The sequence below is a fragment of the Pochonia chlamydosporia genome (genome assembly GCF_001653235.2).
Source record: "Pochonia chlamydosporia 170 chromosome Unknown PCv3seq00011, whole genome shotgun sequence".
Lineage (NCBI taxonomy): Eukaryota > Fungi > Ascomycota > Sordariomycetes > Hypocreales > Clavicipitaceae > Pochonia > Pochonia chlamydosporia.
The window spans coordinates 561729-579385 of NW_019154046.1; the positions used below are offsets into that span (position 1 = coordinate 561729).

General features: G+C 49.3%; 5 protein-coding genes across 5 annotated transcripts; 1 reads left to right on the forward strand and 4 right to left on the reverse strand.

Moving 5' to 3' along the window:
- Positions 1-3914: 3914 nt before the first annotated feature.
- Positions 3915-4842, reverse strand: VFPPC_14781 (hypothetical protein; the record flags this gene model as incomplete). The annotated part of the gene is made up of 2 exons (XM_018292549.1): positions 3915-4347; positions 4403-4842. 2 exons carry the CDS (start codon positions 4840-4842, stop codon positions 3915-3917), a joined length of 873 nt encoding a protein of 290 aa, XP_018137508.1.
- Positions 4843-5166: 324 nt separating this feature from the next.
- On the forward strand, positions 5167-8183 carry VFPPC_14782 (RGS domain-containing protein (Rax1); the record flags this gene model as incomplete). Its single annotated transcript, XM_018292550.1, has 4 exons — positions 5167-5819; positions 5872-6441; positions 6494-7003; positions 7562-8183. 4 exons carry the CDS (start codon positions 5167-5169, stop codon positions 8181-8183), a joined length of 2355 nt encoding a protein of 784 aa, XP_018137509.1.
- A 441-nt stretch (positions 8184-8624) lies between these two features.
- On the reverse strand, positions 8625-12489 carry VFPPC_18282 (transposase-like protein; the record flags this gene model as incomplete). The annotated part of the gene is made up of 8 exons (XM_022429921.1): positions 8625-8974; positions 9019-9239; positions 9285-9889; positions 10005-10133; positions 10197-11261; positions 11313-11701; positions 11773-12393; positions 12459-12489. 8 exons carry the CDS (start codon positions 12487-12489, stop codon positions 8625-8627), a joined length of 3411 nt encoding a protein of 1136 aa, XP_022285083.1.
- Positions 12490-13194: 705 nt separating this feature from the next.
- Positions 13195-14094, reverse strand: VFPPC_10544 (phosphotransferase enzyme family domain-containing protein; the record flags this gene model as incomplete). The annotated part of the gene is made up of 1 exon (XM_018288892.1): positions 13195-14094. The coding sequence occupies one exon, from the start codon at positions 14092-14094 to the stop codon at positions 13195-13197; it is 900 nt and encodes a 299-aa protein (XP_018137511.1).
- A 1513-nt stretch (positions 14095-15607) lies between these two features.
- Positions 15608-17212, reverse strand: VFPPC_10545 (Zn(2)-C6 fungal-type DNA-binding domain-containing protein; the record flags this gene model as incomplete). Its single annotated transcript, XM_018288893.1, has 1 exon — positions 15608-17212. The coding sequence occupies one exon, from the start codon at positions 17210-17212 to the stop codon at positions 15608-15610; it is 1605 nt and encodes a 534-aa protein (XP_018137512.1).
- Positions 17213-17657: the final 445 nt, after the last annotated feature.

A 17657-nucleotide genomic window follows, 5' to 3' on the forward strand; every position in this document is an offset into this window, starting at 1 on the left:
TGAAACGAAATTTTAACCCAGCCGATTCTTGGCCATGCAACATTTAACGTCGGAAAACGGACTTACTAGAGATTAAGTCTTATGGTGCTAATACAGCACCACCGTGTTGACAAAAGTTGCTAGGGAGCTTTGTTTGGCACTGCTTCTAACGGCGCCGTCTTACATTTAACGGCTTACCTCCAGGGGATTAACTTCCCCTCCAGGGCCTCCACAGGAGCTTTAGAAACCCACAACGAGAGCGCCGCCATGATTGGGAGGGCAATACCGACCTGGTGAAGCTTCCAGTTAGTTCAAGTCTTCATATGGGTTAGAAAAGAAGAGAGAACCGTACATTGATCCTGTAGGCTAAATCTACTGGCACGAAGAACCCTATATGGCCATGGCAACATTAGCAGAGCCAAGGGAGAGCGAAAGTGTCGTGTACTTAATTTTATATTGGAATTCATTGAAGACATAAAAGGCAATTAAGACAGCGAGGCCTATATAGGACAACCCTGGAAGAGGTTTTGTTAGCATTGAGCCTTGTGCTGTGGGATTGAAAATGTGAGTATTGTTGTCGGATAAAACTGCCTCTGTTGATTGAACAAGCAGACTTGGAGTAATTGCTAGATGTCATAAAATCATAGATATCAGGAGATGAGAGGCTGGCCAACCACCTGAAATTTTTATCAGAAGGCTGGTAGTTATGCTTCTGAACTCAGATAAATGACGTGAATCCCTCTGGCAAGAGAAGGACAACGAACAAGAACAACAATGAATTCATCATTAGTAATTACCTGTGCGCCACGATATTAAATTTGGCTAACTATGACTCTTATAACGTGATAGTAACACTGTAACAGCGAGATACGGGCTGGTTTGTGTCCAAAATGAGATATATAAGGATTCTCGGCCTTCCCAATAGTTGCCTAGAATTAAGCCTAAAACGTAGTTCTAAATTAACGTTACGTTTATTTGCCGATTAGCATAATAGACACGCATGCATATATAAGCCTCCTAATAAAGTACAGAAAGCTTATGGATGCTGGTCTTCTGCGTCTAGATTAGGACAAACTATTATGGACAGAACTTCTGGATGTTTGTAGAGAACTAGCTATAGTATATGGCAAACACTAAATAAACTTGCTGTGTAAACGTGAAGTTAAAATACCTAACTATATATTACGATTTAATTCACATAACGTGTAATAACTACGTACTAACTTATGCACTTTTAAGCCTTTTAAGAGAACTAATAGTGCTTAAGTGAATGGGATTTAACTGGAAAGTAATATGCAAACTATAGAAGCTAAAGGCCCACTTAGCACCTAAGGAGCTTACAGAACATTAAGGATAACGGCTACATGTAAAGGCCTGCGTGTATATATACCAGATATTAAGGCCTACTGGCGCTGGTTGTTATCTTGCCCTTATATACCCTAAAACTGACAAGCGCAATAACCAAAATTACACCAACCTCAGCGCGAATGAAATGCCCCTTCCTTATGGGCTAGTTGCTACTGGGGAGTAGAACCTACACTAGCGCATTAGAATCAGGCGGCATTGGCACGAGCACAAAGTTATTGTTGTTGTTGTTGTTGCTGCTGGTATCATGTTCATATTAACTAACTGAGCTATAAACCCTTCCACCCTCACGCCGATTCTAATTCTAACCCTTACCTAGATCTTGCCCACGTCCATAATGGCCACGACCTCTGTCATAGACATAAGCAGCGGAGGGTTGCTGTAGCTTAACGGCAGCTACTGGCTTGTTGGCTGAGGCACTGCTGCTCACAGAGGGCGAAGAGGAAGCAAGCGCATTGTCGAAGTGTCGGTTAGCCATATTTTCAGTGCGATAATTTCTGGTATCAAGCTGTGCTTGTTTGAGTGACATTGATGAAGCGGTGTTGGGGAACAGCAGCTGCATATCTACTTCTCTCGACCGGCAGCTTGCGAGGCCCCAGCACCAGCCCAAAGGGAGAAGTTTCCCTCATGGTTGTTGTCCATTAAAATTGCGATGAAGTCTTATTGGAGCTAAGAAATTAAACACACTTATTGTTATCGAATAAATAGCGTTATGCATTCCTTTCTCGTCTGCTACTTATCGCCACGCTTAAAGCGTCTAGATGTAAGTGGCTGATAGATCCTACTACCTTGTCCGCTTGAGGAACCGTGTGGTGTTGTTTGCGAAAGCTTAACTGTAGTTGATTGACCCTTTGTTGCTAACGTAAAGTGCGTGGTAACCTGGTTGGCCAGACTTCTCCACTAACAAGACTACTTAATATGATCAAACAAACGCTCTACGCACTTCCTTCTCGTCTTCACGCTTAAAAGCGCCTTAACGTGAATGGCTGATGGATCCCTTTACCTTGCCTGATTGAGGAAGAGTGTTATAGTTGTTCTTGAGCTTCCTTCTGGTTGCCGTTCTTGGTTAACAATAAGTGTGCGGTAAAGTGATTGGCCGAACTTCCCCACCAAGTGGCACGAGGTTGTAATTACTCCTCTTGGCACTTGACTACACATGCTAGAGCACATAGCAGCACGCCAGCCGACTACTGGGCAATTGCGGGGGCAATTCTGTTGACTGCTGGATCTGCAAGTGATCCTCCCTACTAGACGCCAAGGTGGCTATGGGGTTGGAGGCCATTGTTCCACTTGAAAGTACTTAATAATGTCCTCCCTACGATTGAGTATGCTCCATCGTTACCAAATCATCGTGATACACATATTCAGTTTGCACCCTCAGATTCCCCTATCCATTATGCTAGAATTCTTGGCCGTTCGCCCAGTTGCCCCCAAGAAACCATATGGGGATTGGTATCAATACAAGCAACTTGAAAAGCATTCCCGGACGTTCGCCAAACGAAAATGCAATTTTTGTCGTCAAAGCAAAGTAAAGGTATGTTTTCCGCTAGAGTATCCATATTTGGTTGTAGAAGGTCGCAGTGCGTCTTATTCTGTTGCCAGTGTAGCCAGACTGAACGGTGGCGGCGGAAGTTTGCGCACACTGTGCATTTCGATGAAACCGCAGCGGCAACTTCCGCTTCTCAAACCGATAAGTTGTACATAGCCGTGGTTTTCGCGGGGTGTCAATTGCCAAAACGCGGGGAAATGAGGCAGAGATACAATTGCCGCCAAAACCTGTGTCTGGTGGCGGTATTCGGATTTTCGGGAAACAAATGCCCCTCATCGTTCCTGCGTAAAGAGTGCAAATAATGGCTGGCCATAAAAAGCCAAAGACGCAACAGGTGGCTGATCGTCTGCAAATGGCTCTTGCCCACACGGGAGTGGGACACTCACGCCATGACCTTTACCCACATAGGCCTTTGTGCGCTGGACAGAGCCCCTGTAGGCTAACAGCAGCGCATGCACATGGCAAAGGCTAGGCCCCTGGCAAGGCTCTTCAGAGGCATCCCTGCGATTCATGTCGAGCACTTCAGTACGTCTTGCTTAGCGACACTCGGTGCATAGCTGGTAGAGTTACTCAGGTACATGTCCCAAAGATCGCAGGGGTGAGGCGGTCCGTTTGCCCCCAATTGCTGCGAAGGAGCGAGAAGTTGCTCTCCCGCAAGATCAAACCTGACCCCCTGACATGTGGTCTCCAACGCAGTCTATCATCTTGCTGGACTACACAAATATAGCGGCATTGCTGTTTACCCTGACCCTGGTAAGCTTTATCGAGGTTGTTAAGCAATGATGAACTTATTTGGAGGCATTCGGCCAGATACATAGGTAGCTATTGAAGAGCTAGAGAGAAATAGACACAGTAGTGCCTGAGGCTGCGCAGGTAGGGCGATACGTGGGAACACATTTCGCAAAGAGGTTGGGGGAACCGAATGAACGGTTGCAGGGCCAGGCTTGCCTTGGAAAGAAGGTGGTACCCTGCCAGAGCCTCCTCGAACAGGCAGGCAATGAAAGATACCAAGTCGCTCTGATCATTTGAAAAAATCCCTAGCCACCTCTCTTGACATATTTCCGACACCCTGAATCGCTTCATCCCGCGCTATCATGCGATCAACCGAAATCAGTGGTGTATTGGGAGCCCACGTGCCGTCAAACCCAATGTTTCCGATCCAATGCCGCGCCTTGTCGAATGCCTCGGCGTATTTAACAGTCGTCCCCGTTGCTGCTGTTGTCTCTTTCAAGCCGTGCTCACAAAACTTTAAGCATTGAGCTAGCATTACGCGATGCCCATTCAGCACCTTCAGGACCATATCCACGTCTTCCTCTCTGATGCTGAGGCTGTTCAAGGATAATGAGCTAATGGCCAGCTGGAGGCCTTCCATTTGGCCAGTGAAGGAATTTATGCAAGACGCTATCTTCGTTTCGAGAGATTGCAGAGCTTCTTTGTTGTCTCGGACAGTTTGGCTTGGATACATCATCAACGACAGAGTCTTGGCTCGTAAAGGGAAGAAGGTCTTACAAGGTAGCCACTCCGATTGCAAGATCCAGTGTCTGCTTATAGCGCTGCAGCTTAGCTTTGAATAGAGTGATGTCCTTCTCGTGATATAGTAGGCGACCCTTGTCACGGCTAGATATGAGAGGTGGTGTCGAGTGAGAGGTGAGATCCGCTAGTTTTTTGCTGAAATCATTACACGACTCGTGGCATTGCTGACTGACAGCCTTTAGGTTGTCGAGACACGCCAGCTGGTTGGGGGAGTAGTTCGAGTTCTGTTGCTCAGAAAGTTCTGTCGATAGTGATGAAAGCTGGCCCCCGACAGCTTGGATCTCCTGGCTTACGCTTTTCAGGGTCTCGGGAGCATTTGAAAAACCCTCTATCAAACCCCGCAGAAATTTGCAAGTCGAAAACGCCGCTTGGAGTACACCTAGCACGCCGACGGTGATGCTGAATGGATCGGACATGTCTTTATCGCTTTACTCTGATCTGAAGGTATTGGACGAGTTGCCCTAAATATAGAAAGGCGGTGAAAGTAGTGATCCCCAGGTCGTTTGGCGTTACGTTTATCGACGAGGCATTAACGACTTGATAATGAGGGGGGTTACTTGGTAACAAATCACACATGCAACAGTGCCAGGAAGCAGCCTGAGCTGGCTAGTTTATCCGAACCCCCGCATACCGAAAAGCAAGGCTGTTTGCGTCTCATCAGCGCCACAGAAGTCTCGCCTCGACATCTTACCTAGTTTAATCCATGGACCGACAGTGTTAATTGCTAGATCTGTCGAGAGATGGACAAATTACGGCGGGATGATGTTACTGCTGATTTCTTTGGTCCCAACGACGAGGTGGCGTCGGCTCCGCCCGGCAGGGTTGCCATTGCCAAAGACAATGCCAGGCTCTTCGTCGGGAACGTCATCAACAATCATGCCGAACCATCTCGCCATGACACATTTGCCATCGATTCCGAACGGTCGTCCCTTATGACCACATCCGGGCTCGACCCAATTACGTTGACAGCAAAGGTTTTCGAAGCCGCAACCCCGGTCGCCAGCGCCCTGCGATCATGTCAGAAGCAGGCTGCGCGGTTCAAGATTGCTGCCCTGTCCATTGCATTGCTGCACACGGAGTGCGCGGCCATCCGGACCACTCTTATCCAGATCAAGTCTCTGCTGTCGCGAGACGGGCAAAAGCCTCTCACAATCGAGGCGGAGAGGATCATCCTGGAGGACTATTATGGGGTGCTCGAGTTTAGCTGGCTCCTGTTTAATGTCATCCTAAAACATCTGCGGAACCTTGGCCTCACCCAGTTGGAGGGGGTGAGCAAAGATGACTTTACAGCCAAGATGGAGAAGTTGTGGGAGTATCGGGAAATGGATGGAATCATCCAGGTTCTCGGCCGTCAAGCTCGAGCGGTCGATCTCTTTCATATGGCTCTTCAATCGTACGGTTTCCACAGCCATTCTACTGCTCGGGGCAATGCTAACAAGACTCAGCGAGACTGAGCAGGAAATTTCCACAATCATGAAAAGCCCGGAAGCAAAGCAGGTCATTGCAAGCATCTCTGGCGATACAATATCGCTGCATGAGTCTTTTTGTGCAGCGCCTGATGGCGCATCCGGCATGGAAACTGCATCTGTGACTGGCGGGCGAGAGCGTAATTTTAATCAAATTCTAAAATGCACCGCACTTTACCAGAGAGCATCCATGGCAGCCCGGCAAGACTTACTATTCCAGCACCACCGCTTGTCTTACAATGTGAGTACAGGAGAAGCTGCGCCATCTCATACCGAGTCGACATCGGACCCGAGAATGCGTCCAACGGTACCAATCTCTGTCTACAAAGACAAGACGGAAGCCGATTCACCAGTAGAACCATCGCGATGGAAAATGGCATTTGATCAAACTACTCCTGCCAACGAAAGCTTAGACCATTACAAAGTAGCCAAAAGACCGCCAACCTTGTTCGAAATTCTTTCCCGGAGAACGACGAAGCCATACTCGTTAATCGAATTCTACGTATATATGAGAGACGTACAACTATCTGTTGACTATCTCGACTTCTGGTGTGTACCAGTACCCTGTTTTCCGATTCTGCCGATTTTAACCTGAGACTAGGCTGGATGTTGAGCAACACTTGGCTCTCTGTCGACACTACGTGAGAGAGTTTCGAAGGTCCGTAGCAGTCAGCAAGGCCGACTCGATCGACTCCTATGAACGCATAACGGTACAATCTGCGGACGACAACGGCAAGACGCACGCCGGAAGTGACGTGGCGTCGGAGCCGAACAGCACTGTGGCAAGACAAGACATCCGAGCGTCCGCCGAGAAGATCCTCTACACGTTCCTGCTCCCCGGAGCGGAGCGCGAAATTATCCTGCCCAGCTCTATTACCCAGGCCGTGACCACCACAATAGAGGAAGACGGTAGGGACGACCCCGAGGTGTTTGACGCCGCCAAGGATTATGTCTTCCACGCCATGGAGAGAGATGCGTTCCCAGGCTTTGTGAATCTGAGCAAGCCGCTGTTTAGGATTTTTAGGAGGTCGGGAACGCTGGGCTCATTGGTGAATAGGTTGTCCGCCGTTAGCCCCGAGCCGCAGGCGGTGCAGTCGTTGCATGATGAGGGGTACGGAGTTCAACGCATTTTCCCGGGCAACTATTAGAAGCGTTGGGCACGTCGAAGGCGCCGCGGGTCTACTGACGAGGGCTATTGTCCAAATCCGTCCTGCCAACATTAAAGTCAGTACGATTCCGTCCATCGCGAAGTAAGACAGGCGCAATCATAAGAAAGAAGAAGAGGAGCTTTTTGACCAGACGCTTCGAGTTACATAGGCGTAACCCAGGCCATTAACCGCAGCGTCAGCTGGTTAAGGACGCAAAAGCTTGATCCGGACGTCTTCCCAGATTCAATCAGCTCCGCTAACCCAACGTCTGTGAGCCACCCAAACTTTCATTCGAGTTCATCATTGGTCCTGTTATGGTGGGGTTCCATATTCTGAATCTTGTCATTATTCCATTTCCTGGTGATGCTCTACTTCTCCGCCCGCTCATCCTTCTGTCGAGCAATCATTGGTGTAGCTAAGCCTAGCAGTGGATGCGGCCAAGAGTCCTCCTACGTCATTCAGCAACGGTAACCTCAGATAATGTATCATCAAAACCTCCGGGTTCAGCTAAAGACATTCAGTCTCCGACCTTTGCGTGGAAATATTCAGCCAATACAGGGGCAGATACCAACAAATACGACGTCGACGATCCGAAGGAAAAGGCGCGGCAAGGTCAACAATGCATACGTTGTAAAAGGACATGGCTGCAACGGCGTGGTCAGGCTGCTGCTTGAGAAGGGCATCTCGGTGGACGCTAAGGACGAGTGGTTGGGCCGGACGCCGCTATCGTGGGCCGCAGGCAACGGACACGTGGCCGTGGTTAAGCAGCTGCTCGAGAAGGGCGCCATCGTGGACACCAAGGACAAGACTGGCCAGACGCCGCTATGGCTGGCGGCCGGCAACGGGCACGAGGCCGTGGTCAGGATGCTTATCGGGAATGGCGCCGCCGTGGACGCCAAGGACGAGTGGTTCGGCGGCAGGACGCCGTTATCGTGGGCCGCCCGCAACGGGCACGAGGTCGTGGTCAGAATGCTGATTGAGAAGGGTGCAGCTGTCGACGTCGAGGACGAGAACGGCTGGGCGGCACTGAGGTGGGCTGCCACGATCGAGCACGAGACTGTGGCCAGGCTGCTGATCGAGAAGAGCGCTGTGGGCCTCGGTAACCATTCAAGTGAGGTAAATATCCTGTCACGTCGCCAATGAGGGCGGATTTTGCTGGCGTAAATATGTTTGGATATCTTTCGGTGAGATGCCCGCAGATACAAGCTCCAAAATAGTCGCTTTTCCAGAGGCATCTAGTTGACGATGCACCGGATGAGCTGATGGATGGGGACTTGGGTCATGATTTTGCCTTGAGCGCCGATGATCTGGCCGGTGTTGCAGGTACCAAGTAGACTTGCCAGGAGATTCCTTGGCCAAGACTGAGAACGGGTAGCTAGTACGACGGCTTGTTGTCTTTCTCTTTGGCTCCTTCGCTGCATAATCATACGTGATCAATTGACTCATAGGTTCTTTTTGCTAACTCTATGCATTTACACCGTATAGCTATTGATGGAGGTGTCGAGCCATTATAATCTCTCTAGTCTGGCTCAACAGAGTGATAATTGGGTAATGCCATCGTCACGGTATCATGTCCACCTCTAGTCATAGTGGTGTCCTCAAAGTAGTATCCACTGTATTCCCGTTGGACTTGTCGAGCAGTAACTGAACGACGGCTTCATGGCCGCTATAGGCGGCCCATGATAGCGGCGTCTGACCATACCTACTATCCTTGTCCTCAATATGAGCGCCATTTTCAAGCAGCAGCCTTGCGAGAGTGTAGTGGCCTCTCATGGCGGCCCATAACAGTGGTGTCGGACCGTACTCGCCATCCTTCGCCGCCAGGAGCTTAACCATGGCAATGTGCCCCTTCTTGGCGGCTAACCACAGCGGCGTCCGACCATACTCATCGTCCTTCGTCACAACATTAGAATCCTTATCAAGCAGCAGCTTAACTACGGCCTCGTGCCCCATTTCAGCCACCGTAGGGGCGTCCGGCCAGCTTCATCCTTTGTTTTAATATCGGCGCCTTTATCGAGCAGCAGATGAATCACGACGTCGTGTCCATTCTCGGCGGCCCTAGGTATACGAGGCAAGTTTTGGACGTGAATACTCGTAAGATTCGCATTTGTACAAACTTGCATACCCTGATACGTGGCGGTTTTAGGACAAGGAGTGTGAAAGGGCGAGAAAGCGACTTTAGTCTGTATTTTGAGCCCTCTGGAACCCAGCCGCAATTATATGTAATGTAACGTTCTTTATTGCGTCTTCAGATTCGTCATCACTATCGTCAGCTCATCCGTCACTCCTTTTACCTGTGGCCTTACACGATGGTTACAAAATAACACGGTGGTACTTTTCGCCGCGTACTTCTTTCCCCTAGCACCATAAGATAAGAGAAGTTCTGGAGTCAAATCTGCCTTCGGGGGCCTGGCTTCTTCGAGATGAGTATTACCAGATCGCGGTGGATGGCGTGAGCCGATCTGTGTTCTTGGACGATATGGGCACGTAGCCTTCACATTCATGGATCTTGCCTTGCGTGAGTATTCTTCAATGTTCGACATACCCATCTGAGCCCCCCGATTCTTATCTATCAAAGAGTGGACGAGTTGCCAGTTAGCGAAGGTGTAATCATATCTGCTGCACGGAGTCCAAATTATGGCGAAAAGTTTATGAAGCGTCTGCTTCACCGGTTGGGGGATAAGGTCCAGATTACAGAAGATGTGCTTATCGCAGCTGCCCAGAACCGGCACGTTGGGAAGGGAGTAATGGAGCTTCTTTTTAGCCAGAGAAGAGATGATATCAAGGCCACAGAAGGCGTGCTTATTGCAGCAGCAGAGAATTGCGATGAGGAAGTCATGGAACTCCTGCTCTACCAAAAGGGCGATGAGGTTCGGATCACAGACAGTGTGGTAAATAATATAAACAATACGTATATTGGCAATATGGACCCCCTCGCAATATTATTGTATTGTCAAGCGGCGCATATTGTATTACGCAATATGCCATTGGTCCATATTGTATTGTATTGCCAAGAATCCAACATATTGGCAATATGACAATATATCCCGTATATTGCACGTGACCATTAAGGATATAATTCAACTGTCGTAACTAACTACAACATAGTGCTTTGAAACTCTGATATCCCAACCATGACTTCAAACACTCTAATGCTTCAACTACATCACTCCCCATGCGATTTCGACGATCTGTAATGGTTATCTTTGCCCCAGAGAAGAGCCTTTCAGGCTCGGCAGCCATTGCAGGAATTGACAGTATGTCCACGGCCATTTTGCTCAAGTTAGGGTAGGTCTTTTGCTGCGTCTCCTCTACCCACCATGTAAGGGCACTGGTAAACCCATACACCCGCTCAGACCTACAATAATGCTCATACTCGTCCCTGATAGGTGCCGGTTGTAGATGCTTGTTTCGCCATTTCAAGAACTCGTTCGTAGTCGTGGATGGTGCCTCGGCGAGAGGAAGTGATTCCACGGGTTTGTATTCACCCCACAGCGCCTCAATCAACTTCTCCGATGACTCAATCCATTCCCTCTTCCAGTTCTCGTGTATATAATGCCATTTATGCGAGGGATGAAGAACTATAGCTGCGACATAGGCAGGCGATTCGTCAGTAAGGCGATAGTACTTATCCAATTTCGCCCAGCCCGAGTTATACATTGGTGCCATGATCGGATCGTCAGTATATGCCTCTTTTCCTGCTTCGAATTGTGCCAACACAAAGTCCATAGCCAGCAGAACATGGTCGAGAGTTGCAAACGATGACTCCAGAGCCTTGGTCGTCATTTTGAGCTTCTCTAAAAAAGATTCGATCTTCTCGAGGATGGTCCAGTCCTCTGCAGAAAGCCTGTCTCCAGCGCAATCTGCTTGTACCCATTTGTTGAAATAGCCATCAATTGCTTCTCTAAGATTCAAGGCCGCTCGCAGCATGGTATACCACGAATTCCATCTTGTGTCGTTGTCTCGCGCAAGCCTGCGGTTATGGCTAATAGCCATAAACTTCTGGCTGCGCTGAACACTTCGCTGAATGTAAACGGCAAAGTTGTGAAGCTTACCAAGTGGGCCTTTCCGCCGCCACGCCTCAATCTGTTTCAGTGTCACATTGTGCAGACTGGAATCTTCGTGTTCGAGCGTCTCGTTGTCGGTAACGAAGAGGAAGGATTTGGCGGCTAGGTTGATAATATGACCTTGGCAGCGGAGTCGGTGAGATTTGGGATCATACTGTATGTCAAATTGACGTAGAAGGGCTATACATCATGTATACATGTTAGCGGCGTTCGAAAGAAATTGTGAATTGTGAGTGTACCGACCAAGAGAAAGCGACTTCATCATTGTGTCGTTATTGGTTGCATTATCCATGACGAAATAGCCCAACTTAGAAGCAAAGCCCCAATCTTCAACCACTTCCATAATTGCCGCAGCGAGATGAGAACCATCATGCTCACCGTCGATGACCTTTAGGGCCAAAGTATGGTGTTCCAGCTTGCCGTCTTCCGTTACATAGTGAGCAACTACGCCCAAGATTGCCAGGGAGTTGGGAGAGGTCCAGAGATCGCAGCTGATATGAATCCTCGACTTTGCCGACTGAATGCGCTGCTTGACCTTCTCCTTCTGATCTTCATACTGGCGCATAATCCATTTCTTGATAGTTTGGTGTGTGTCTGGAAGCCAAGTATCAATATCGGCATTAACGTAGGATAGTAGTGCACGGAATTCTGCGCATTCCACAAGCCGAAATGGAAGAGAACAGGCGGCAATAAACCGTACGTACACACTTCAAGCTGGTCCGGGTCGACCGAGTCTCCGTAATGATTGTTGAGTCGACGGCGTTTTCGGACATTTTCCTCGGCCGTAAGACGAGCTTGTTCGAGAATGGTTCGTATGGTTCTTACTTTGGCCGATCGTGGGGCGCCCTTTGGGAGGCCATGACCGTCCGGAGGAGGATCCGTTAGGTGCTTAGTTGGAGCCGCAGTTCCACCGGAACAAGAATATGTCTTCTCACAATACTTGCAGCGCCATTCTTCTTTCCTGGTCCGTTGATTGTAATATCTCGTTTCGATATCCTCGTCTGGCATGTGAGAGAAGATCCATGATGTTCTTGGCTTGGCGCAAGAGGCTACAGAGCCCGTGCGAGGTGGCGAAGGCTGGCATTGAGAGGCGTAGCTCTCGTCTGTGTCCAATGGTTGTTGGCTGGAACGCGCCAAAAGGTCATCGGATGGTGTTGAACGTTTCCGTTGCAGTGTTTGAACAAAATGCAGGCGCTGTTGAGGCATTGTCGCAGGATGCACCAGGCATATTTTCGCCAGAATCGTGCATGAGAACAGCAAATTGATCGCATTAGAGAAAAGAAGAGCTCAAAGTCCTCAAAGAGCCAGTTGGTTGGGCACATAGTTAAGGTAACACTCAGGGGTTTGTGGCGGCGCCTTTCATTTGGTGGCGTAATTAACATCGCAGATTCGTAGCTGGCAGGCACGGATCAGGCGTCCTACCCGGCATCGTTTTTGATTGTCTATTATGTTTTATCTATGGCCACAAGATGGTAAATACACACTATTACATATGTTCGTTGACATGACTGTCGGAAGATAAGTGCGTTTTACGCAAACCATACTTACCAACCAATATAAACAATATATTGCCAATATGAGCCGACTGATATCATATTGTCACAATATAGGAAACCGCATATTGTATTGCCACGATATCAGAAAATGCATATTATATGGTATGTATTGCGATATATTGTTTTATTGTCATACTATTTACCACACTGATATCATTGTCCATGCCACCCACAGGCATACTTGGGCATTGTAGAGTAGAGGAGAATTCCCCACTCCTCTACCCTACCCGGGTAGAGTGGGTAGAGGGAGATCAACAATGCCCAAGTATCCCCACAGGCAGCACCTTGGGAAAGTCCTGTGCTCCACCTGGGACAGAACTCGTTTATCACATGCACTAGTACTTGTGAAGTGAATCGGTAACTACAGAACTGCTGCCGTTTGTTAAGAAGCATATGCGACTGCGACTTTCACAGCATCGCGGCACAAGCGCAGAAATGGCCTTACGAGAGCACTGACTTGGATGAGCACATGGCCTCTATTAGAGAGATTAGCAGCCGCCTAGCCTCGAATTAGCACGACTGCCCAAGCCCTCACTGCTCCAACTGCCTCAGGGCCTGGTCAAGGAACGCCTCGCGCCGTTCGGTAAGCAGTGCGGCGGTTAGGTCAGAACGGCCCTGGTCCGCCATCGCGGGCCGAACCCAACCCATATCAGGCGGGCTGGCGAGGGCTGCCACGACGTCCCAGTACGCCACGTCCGAGGCGGGACGGCCAGCTTCGCCTTCCCATCCAGACAGGACCTCCGATGCAGCGGACGGGCCGTAGCAGAGAGCAGCATCGCAACGGACCGACCCTAAGTCAATTCCTGGAGAGCCAATTCCGGCGGCGTCCCAATCGAGTATCGCAGTCAGCTCCGTACCGTCCCACAGGGTGTTGCCATGCCACAGATCGCCATGCACGAACCCTACCTTGGTGTCGACAGGTTCGGCACGCGCAATAGCCTCTGCCGCCCTCCGCAACATTGGCAAAGCGCCATGCTTTCGCCGTAATGCGGCCCAGTCCACGTCTTCAATCGGTCCAGTCCGCGCTGGCAAGGTCACCAGAGAAGGAGATGGAACGTCCACGGCGCTAATCCGCGCGGCGGTGGCGCCCAGCGTCCGCAGTTGTTTGTTGTCGAGTTCTACCGGAATCTGGCTGGACCCGGCCAGGTACGACGTCAACACGAGTGCGAATCTAGTCGCGGCACCGCCGTTATGGCCGAGGACTTCCGGCACTGGCAGCCTAGCGGTCGCCGCGTGCCGCATCGCGACGACCTCAGTCCTGACCTGCTCGGCGTTCGCCAGCGGCGCTACACGCAACACCGCAGACTTCAAGTTCCCGGCCGCATGGATCAGCCATGGCGACCCGCCTTCGCGCAGACCACGGTCCACGGTAACCTCACCGGCCAGCACCGCCGCTGCCCACGCAAGAGTCGTTCTATTTGGACGAGGCATCGGACTAGTTTCGTCCTTTCGACTGCCAGCCGCGGGATGAGCTCGTTCAAACTGCGCCGATAACAAGCAAGTCTTGGGAAGGTGCTCTCGTCCGCACGGATACTCGTTTCAGCGGAACAGTGGAAGGTGGACTGGATGTTTGCTTCAATGTTCACGAATGCAGCTGGTTGCTCAAGGTACTCTAGTAAGGGTAGTTGCCGATTTGAGAGGACCGAGCGCAAGAACAAAACACAAACGCCGCAAGCGGATGCCTGCCTTCGCTCCTCAGGATTAACGCAGTATTGAGAATGCTAAAGGGAAAGACTAGTTACAAAGCGCTACAGTCTCACTCTTATACTTCTTTGTGGAGTTATTTGAACAGTCTGCACGATGGCATGCCAAGAATCCACAGAACCTCTCCGCTGCAAACCTTTGGAACGAAGGATCCGAAACCATGTCGGCTCGGGGGGACCGGAACCATTAATTCCCCTGGTTATTAGGTCGATTAGAAGAGCGAATTGTTACTGAGGACGGCCTCGTTTGTGGCCAACGGCTGCCTAAATAGGCGCCAGGGGAATCATCCCCACGCTGCACGATTGGGTGAGAGCATGTTGTGTTTAAACGCGGGGTAGTTGTTTTGCAGAAGGACCCTTGGCCATCCATCTATTACCTCTCAGAGACTGGCTAATTGTTTGCGAGATACGAGACATATCGTAGCATTAGGATGCGTGAATGCTGGCTGCGTTGTTAAAAGCTTATTTGCATATCAGGCCTATCCCGAATCGCAGCTCAGACAACATGCAAATGGCGCTTTTAGTACAGTTACGCTCGATCTCATATGAACCCATAACAGTCCGACAGAAACACCATCAAGGAATAAATGATTATGAGTGACCGGCAGTGGTGACTGGTGGAATGATGACATAATTTTCGGGCTACTTTTGGTCTTCTAACTAGTTATATCACAGGTTGCATTAATACTACTGTACCAAGAATGGTAAGCCGATGGATTGGCCTAACCCGTTAGGTCTGCTCAGCTTGGACAATATTCCCAGTTAGTACGTAGCGACAATATTAACGGCAAAAACCAGAGCTTTTTACCCAGTGTTGCAAGGTCGTCATCAACATATCGAGCGTACACCTTTCACGACGGGTTACGATAGTGACGGATAAAGCAGCGGGCCAATTGGGCACTAACAGGCAGATAGGTCGAATAGAGGTATCGTAGAATGGCTCGTTGGTCATCGAACTCTTTACAAAGATCTCTCCATGCCTGCTCAAAGACTTCCTCTGTCTCAGCATAGAGAACCTTTTTCCACATTAAAACAACGCCTTGGTAGGTACGAGGAATCTTATCACGAGTTGAAGAGCCTGCGATCAGATGTTTATTTGTAGCGCTGAGCCCAACCTCCGCCTGGAGGGGAACATCTCCGTTTTCACTAGCGCTAGGACTAGTACTCTCCTCACGTTCACCGGTCCACTTATTCTTCGATTTAAGCAAGACGTTTGAAAGGATATGATGAATGCAAAGCTGTTACTTTGTATTTGGGAACTGATCATTAAGAGCAGATTTCATTGCCTTATCGAAGTCTGTGATAATAACATCAGGCTGCCGAATGGAGTGTTTGGTAATAAGTTCGTGAATGCTCTCCGCGAGGAATTGGAATCCTTCTCTTCTCTCGTTATCTATTAAACCAAATGCGGCATTAAATACTGTCCCAAGACAGGTTTGGCCTGTAGCTTGAAACAAAGGAAGTTTGAAGCGATTGGTGTTATATGTGTTGTCAAAGCTAACAACCTCGGGGAAGCGCTTCCACATCTGTAAACAATAAAGAAAGGTCCATACAAGGCCAAGTAGTCTGTCTGGCTCATCCATAGCCCACTTGGCGATATATGGGATCTTCTTATCATCAAAAAGTTTGATCAATGCAGCGGTGGATGTATAGCCATTAAGCTTCTCTCGGTTAATAAGTGAACGGGTGTTATAGATATCCTTGCGCAGGAGTGTAGCATCAGGGAATTGCTCTTCAACGATAGCAGCTACATCGCTAGCCCGAATACCTGCCCGACGGCTGACTGACTCGATAGTTGCTTTAACTGGTCCAGTAAGGCGTCGATGAGAAGGATGCGCAGATGGGGTAATGCTCGGTTCATGATTATGCTGGTGATGTTTTGGATCCTTATGTCGTCGAAGAAGCCAGAACCCTTCCTTTGAAGACTCAGCAGTTATTTTCCATTCACATCCGCACTTCCGAGATTTTCGATTTCGAAGACCAGTGCCTCTTGGGGCCCGAGGTTGGCCGAACCGGTCACATTGAAAAGAATATCTGACTACCCGTCCTTTATAAGAGTATTGATTCCGTCGAACAATCCCAAATCCATTCTCCTTCGCAAATGTATTCACCGTATCAAAAAGAGCTTCGGCCGAGGGAGCTGGGTTGCCTGGGATTATTGGGTTCGGGATTGGCTCCGGAACGGTGATATTCTCGGGGAACGGTAAAGATTGGGATGATCGTGGTGGGGACGTACGGGCTGGAGAATATGGTGGAGGAGAGTCGTATGCTTCTGAGCTTAATGGGGACCATCCCCATCTTTCTCTCCAAGCTCGTACCCGTTCGTATGATCGAGCGAGATCTATGGTTAACCTTCGGCCTTCGCCTATGACCTCCCGTACTATACTCATTGCGGATTCGAACTCGGCTCTTGTTCTTCTTGGGGGTTGCTGGGCGGATGGAGGTGATTCAGGAGGTTCGGGGGCGAATGGATCAAGCTCTGACCCTGGGATAAGCGCAATCACTCGTTGACTTCGTCTTTGTTCAGGGAAGAAGTCATTTTGGAGATAGATCTCATAATCAGAACGAAGCTCCCATGCAGGCTCATGGAAACCTTGCGAGCCATGAGGACGTGGTATGTTCGAAAACATCTGCGGAAAGGATGCGAACAGGTTATCAAGGGCATTGTCGTCCCCAAGTCCATAGAACCGACTAATGCTTGTACTGGAACTACTTGTGGATAGTGAAGGACTAGATCTAGCTTGCTGGCCAGATCGTTGTCGTTTTTGTCGGCGCAGTTGATCACTGGGACTGTGACTACGCTGTCGGCGAAGATTCGAGCGAGCAGAATGTTTAGATGTAGACATAAATATTACTATAAGGCGTTCTCGTGCTTGCGGGTCTTGGAAAATAAAGGGCACCGCGTTTGCATAACTACTATATAGTCGAATAAGAGCTGTGTCGCACATCAAGCTGTCAGCTATCGCGACTTCAAGACGGGGTAAGTCGTTGCTTTTTACAATGCTGCAATGCCGCGTCGCGGCATTGCATCACCAACGACTCCTGGTCTTGAGATTGTATCAGATTGCGGTTACTTGTTACAGCTTCACCACTTCGGAAGCTGTAACAAGATAAATTGCTGCATTCATTACCTTCTGTCGTATGCTCTTCAGATAATTCCAGGATAATTCTCACTCAATGCAATTGGCACTTTCGGCGCCGCCATACTCGATCTCAGGTGATCTCAAAATTTTACAAAATCATTGTTCTTGTTGTTCTTCGTGCTGCAAACTCTGTCTGCAGCTGCCTTTT